This window comes from Schistocerca piceifrons, chromosome 1, assembly GCF_021461385.2.
Source record: "Schistocerca piceifrons isolate TAMUIC-IGC-003096 chromosome 1, iqSchPice1.1, whole genome shotgun sequence".
NCBI classification, from domain to species: Eukaryota; Metazoa; Arthropoda; class Insecta; order Orthoptera; family Acrididae; genus Schistocerca; species Schistocerca piceifrons.
In genome coordinates this window covers 1,239,272,705-1,239,278,704 of record NC_060138.1, presented here as the reverse complement: position 1 = coordinate 1,239,278,704, position 6,000 = coordinate 1,239,272,705, and the positions used below count along the sequence as shown (strand labels likewise).

General features: G+C 38.9%; 1 protein-coding gene across 4 annotated transcripts in view; it reads right to left on the bottom strand.

Annotated features, from left to right (window-relative positions):
- Positions 1-340: 340 nt before the first annotated feature.
- LOC124782041 (arylsulfatase B-like) overlaps positions 341-6,000 on the bottom strand; it is a 132,585-nt gene continuing 126,925 nt past the window's right edge. For all 4 annotated transcript variants that reach the window (XM_047253909.1, XM_047253908.1, XM_047253912.1 and 1 more), the window contains one exon: positions 341-1,028. In XM_047253909.1, coding sequence (XP_047109865.1) covers positions 855-1,028 — 174 coding nt within the window. In that variant the 3' untranslated portion in view covers positions 341-854. The remainder of the gene's footprint in view (positions 1,029-6,000) is intronic.

The following is a 6,000-nucleotide window of genomic DNA, read 5'->3' as shown; positions in this document are numbered from 1 at the left end:
ACAGAGGGTTATATTATGTTTCTTTCATTAAATACACATTTTTAAAGTTGTGGTATTCTTTTTGAATCACCCTGTATTTGTAGTTACAGTTATGAGTGAATTTTGGATGAACTGTGTAATTCATAAACACAATACTAGAAGTAAAGATACTTTCCAATTGGCTAGAGTTAAGAATGTAATTTAATATTTTAGTGCAAAAGTCTTTTAACAGTTTGCTGGCAGACATCAGGAGATTACACATTCCCAAATCTTTAAAACTAAATTAAAAATACATTTTAGCAACTCTGACAATTTATCAAAATATTTGGATTTGGGAAGTAAATTACTGTTAACATTAATGTTCACATTATACAGAGTTTTATTAATGTATAGACAGCTGATAGTGTTCTGTGTGAAGTTACCCAAGTGCTTAGTTGGAAGTATTAGATAAGAACAGAAATGAGCAGTGTAAGAGTGAAAGCACTGGCTCTTTATAAAGTAGCTATTTTTTTTACTAATAGTAATCTGGACATAATTCCCAACATTATAAACAGGAGCAGATTAGCATTAGTTGCAATTGGTTATTAGTATAATTTCCATAAGTATCCTGCAGTGGACTGTGTCTATGAATTAATAATGCATATTTCCACATCCCTAAAGGTTCTTTTCTATGATTTATCAAATGTGACTGATGAGTTAATGTCACTGATAATCTCACAAAAAACTGTCAGATATTAAATTTTCTGGCAGAAGATGCTGTACCAAATGATCTTCATAGATCTACTGTACGAAACAATGTAACTCTGACACACGTTTATCTCACTTGGTTGTGGCTTTTCTATTGTCTTTCAACCAAAACCAATCTTCTTAGTAGCCTAATCAAGCCAAGGGTGCCAGGTGTTGTTGAATTGAGCAGGATCAGATGATATATCAACAGGACAGTTTGTTTGTGGGACTAGTCTTGACCTAAATTTATTGAGCTCCAGAATGAGTGATGTAACTATTGTTGGGTTGCTGCTAGCAATGTCCTCCACTTCACATGGGTCTTCCTGCAATACCATTAAGACCTAATTAGGAATAATATACATTAAATATTACATGAATTGCAAATATTTAAGTTATGTTTAACTAAATCTCTTATCACTGTAGAAACAACACATTTTATTTTGTGAAGGAGACTCACTGAGTTGAGAACTATTTTTATTTGAAACTTTATTCTTTGATATTAAAAGCAGTGAAACAAATTTTAGTGGCACACCAATGAATCTCAGATAGCATTAGGATCCAGTTATGTAGACAGCACACAAAAGACCTTTTTTTCTGTTTTACAGTCCAATGTTTGAGACATGCAGTATCTGCTGAAACTGGTCCCATAATATAACACACAAATAAGTATAGGAACATTTAGACAAAATCGTGCAAATAGACAAAGTATACTCCAAAGCTTCTTTTGTTGGACATTTATTTTGTGAAATCCAGTATTACTGCCCATTCCTGAGAGGTAAAGGGGCATAACCCCGGGTTCTGAAATTTCAACTGAAGACCATGTTTTTTGCACTGAGAACTGCTTTCTTTGTGGAAGAAGAATGGCAATCATGCTCTAGCAAATGGCAGATTTAAATAGGTTTGACTGGACATACAACTTGTTAGCACCCATTTGTTAATAAAGAAAACAGCATACTAAATGATAGCAGAAGTATTTAATAATCACTTCTTTGAAATAGCTCATAAAATTGGCAAGGATAAAGGAATAGAATATATGGAAGAAGCAATGCTGCTTACATACAGTCAAATAAAAATTACTACAGGCTCTGCCAAAAAACTCTCAAAGAGCTGACAATATCTCAAGTACAGCATCAAAATGCTGTTCTTCACATTTATATAGCGTATTCAGTCACATATGCAACACAACAAAATCACAGGGAATATTTTCAGACTCACTGAAATATGCTATTGTCAGGATCCTTTACAAGAGTGTTGTAATACAGATATTAATAATTACTGATCACTCATTAGTTACCTCCTAATTGACACTACTGGGGAAATTTTTTTTGTGTAAGAACCAAGCAAAAATCATTCCCTTTGTTGATGATGTAGGTATTATAGTAAGTCTTAGGAGTAACTTCAACACTTTTGAATATAAATAATATTTTCTTGAAAATTAGTAACTGATTCTCTGCAAATGGACTGTCAACAAATTTAGATAGAACACAATACATGGAATTCAGTACTGCACAAGGTCTGACCACACAATTAGGAGTAATGTATGAGGATATTTCAATGACTTAAATGGAGTATTTTAAATTCTTAGGTGTTTATATTAACAAGCACCTGAACTGGAAATCACATGTTACAGATCATCTTAAACACTGAAGCTCCACGAATTTTGCATTACACATAATTTCAGATTTTAGAAATGAAAATGTAAAAAAGTTTCCTATTTTCATTCACTAATGTCTTGTAGCATCATTTTATGAGGTAACTCATCACTGTGGGAAAAAATTGTTAGTTGCACAAAAGGGTGTAATAAGGATAATGCAGTGTTCACTCCAGAACTCTTATCGACAGCTCCTTAAATAATTGGGAATACCAACAACAACCTCAGATAAAAGGTGTAAATGATTAATGGAAAATCTCATATAAAGATGTGAAACAAATACTAAAATAGAGACAGAGGGGCTGGCCAGCACTTAGCTCAGTACAGCCGATAGATACACAAAAAACAGAACCAAAAATTTATGTTCCTAGCTTTCAGAACTTTGTTCCTTCATCAGGGAGGGGAGAGGGGAAAAAAAGGGAAGAAGGGAAAGTGGATTCAGTTACTCACAACCCAGGTTATGAAGCAACAGGGAAAGGAAAACAGGGAGGGTAGCAAGGACGGAGGCATGGTTGTCAGAGGGAAGCCAAAGATATTCTACAGTAAGTACTGTGCCAGCTTCTTACCAAAGAGGATGCATACAGAAGTAAAGAGGTGTATAGTATAAAGACAAACACAACTATGGAGGATGAAAAGATGCGTGAATGGCTAAAGAGGAAAGGGAAAGAAGAGAAGACTGAAAACTAAGTGAGAGTGAGGTTGTTTAACGTAGGTTCAGTCCAGGGGGATGGCGGGATGAAAGGATGTGTTGGGAGTGCAAGTTCCCATCTCCGCAGTTCCGAGGCACTGGTGTTGGGTGGGAGAAGCCAAATGGCACATACGGTGTAGCAGGTTCCTAGGTCCCTAGAATTATGCTGGAGGGCATGCTCTGCTACTGGGTATTGGACATCTCCTAGGCGGACAGTTTGTCTGTGTCCGTTCATGCGCTCAGCCAGTTTAGTTGTTGTCATACCGATGTAAAAGGCTGCGCAGTGCAGGCATGTCAGCTGATAAATGACGTGTAGTTTCACATGTGGCCCTGCCTTGAATTGTGTATGTTTTACCAGTAGCGGGGCTGGAGTAGGTGGTTGTGGGGGGATGCATGGGGCAGGTTTTGCAGCGGGGTCAGTTACAGGGGTAGGAACCGCTGGGTAGAGAAGGTAGTCTGGGAATATTGTAGGGTTTGACAAGGATGTTACGGAGGTTAGGGGGGGCGACGAAAGGCAACTCTAGGTGTTGTGGGGAGAATTTTGTCAAGGGATGATCTCATTTCAGGGGTTGATTTGAGAAAGTCATATCCCTGGCGGAGTAATACTGGGTGACAAGGGGGATCTTTCTGTGTGGTCTGGGGGTAGGAACATTGTTGTTGGCCGGGGAGGAATGTATTGCTCAGGAGATCTGTTTGTGGACAAAGTCTGCACGATAGTTGTGGGGGAAGAAAGCACTGGTCAGGTTATTGGTGTAATTGTTGAGGTATTCGTCACTGTAGCAGATATGTTTGCCACGAATACCTAGGCTGTAGGGAAGGGAGCGTTTGATGTGGAATGGATGGCAGCTATCAAAGTGAAGGTACTGTTGTTTGTTTGCGGGTTTGATATGGACAGAGGTGTGGATGTGAGCTTCAACAAGATGAAGGTCAACATTCAGGAAGCTGGCTTGGGGTTTGGAGAAGGACCTGGTGAAATTCAGATTCGAAAAGGAGTTGAGGTTATGGAGGAAATTAAGGAGTGTTTCTTCACCATGAGTCCAGACCACAAAGATGTCATCTAAGAACCTATACCAGGCCAGGGGAAGCAGCTGTTGGGTCTTCAGGAAAGCCTCCTCCATGCGGCCCATTAAGAGGTTGGCATAGAACGGAGCCATCCTGGTTCCCATGGCCGTTCCCCTGATTTGTTTGTAGGTCTGTCCTTCAAAAGTGAAGTAATTATGGGTGAGGATGAAGTTGGTAAGTGGGATAAGGAACGAGGTTCTTGGAAGATCTTCGGGTGGGTGTTGGGAGAGGTAGTGCTCAAGGGCAGAGAGACCATGGGTATGTGGGATGTTTGTGTAAAGGGATGTAGCATCTATGGTGACAAGAAAGGTTTCAGGTGGGAGAGGAGTGGGAATGGATTTGAGGCGTTCTAGGAAGTGGTTTGTGTCTGATGTAGGACGGGAGTCTGTGGGTGATAGGTTGGAGGTGTTGGTCTACCAGAGCTGAGATACATTGTGTTGGGGCTTTGAAGCCTGCTACAATGGGACGACCAGGATGGTTCTCTTTGTACTGAGCTGAGGTAAGTACTGGCCAGCCCCTCTATCTCTTTGTTAGTATTTGTTTCACATCTTTATATGAGATTTTCCATTATTCATTTAGATCACCTATATGGTCCACATCCTTCATTGTTTTGTCCCTTTTGTTAGCTCTCACTTACATCTGTCATCTAAACACTTTCTCTTCTTCAGTGTTTTATATGTACATAAATAAATATTTTCGTCACCAACTGTGCTAGTTTCATTTTCTTCCTATTATCTTGTTCCGTTTATAGTCCACTTCTCTTTATTTATTTATTGATTTATTTAACATAACATAGTTTTAACGTTCGTTATTCGCTGTTTTCCAGCCAACAATCACTGCCAACAATCTCTTCCACACCTACCAGTTTCATCCATTTCCGTCGATTTCGTGTTGCTGGCGTTATTTTTGTGCCAGTGGCTATCTTTCTCTGCCACTGGAAATTTTTTTGGGACATTTCTGCGCCCCCCTGGAACTTTTTTGCGGCAACGGCATGCGCGATCTTTTTTCGCCACTAGCTATCTCATTTTTTGAGCAACGTGTGTCCTTTTCCCCTGATCTGGACACACTTGCTTAGTCTGGTCAACTTTTTCCGTATTTTTCTTATTTAGTGGTCTTTCTTTAGTATTGAACATTACCAATACAATTTCTTTCTTTCTTTCTTTCTCATCATTCCCTCCGTGTTTTATTCCTTCTTATGATTACTATTTTAACTTTAGTTATTTAATTTCCCTACCCACCAGTTACCCACTATGTACCCTAATCCTATACCACATTATTTACATTCATTCCGGAAACATGCATTCACCGTAGCCAAACTGCAATCCCACATACTTTTCCTCCGGTCCTGCTTAACCTTTGGAATTACCCCTAAAGGACTTACCTTAAAAGTTCCCGTCTCTGGGTGCAATTCCTCCTTCCACCAGTCTCTCTTGGACTTCCAGAACCTTCAGTCCTTAGCCCTTACCCAACTTGTCCTGAATCTCTACACTACTTCATGTAACCAAGATGGCCGCCGAGTAAGTGACGCCAGAAACCATTTCCAGAAAGTTAAGTGATTTAGACAGGAATATAATTTAGTTTAACGCCGACAACAAATTAAATACGTGCATTAGTGTATCGTTTAGTCTTGCCGTTAAAGGTTTGACTTTTCTTTGCGTATTTTTTCAGAAAACACGAAAAGATCGTAACTTCGCGAAGTCGCGCTTAGGCTTAAATTTTGTAAACGTGTTTGTTTCTTGTTTCACGGTAATTTAACTAGTTTCTCGGTAACAGATAAGTAAACTACCGTAAATAGCGTACAACTTCATTGTTTAAATACAGATTTCAGAAAAACAGCGTAACTTTTTATCAGAAACTTGCCTATATACATTTGTTTATAGGCCTAATTCTCGTA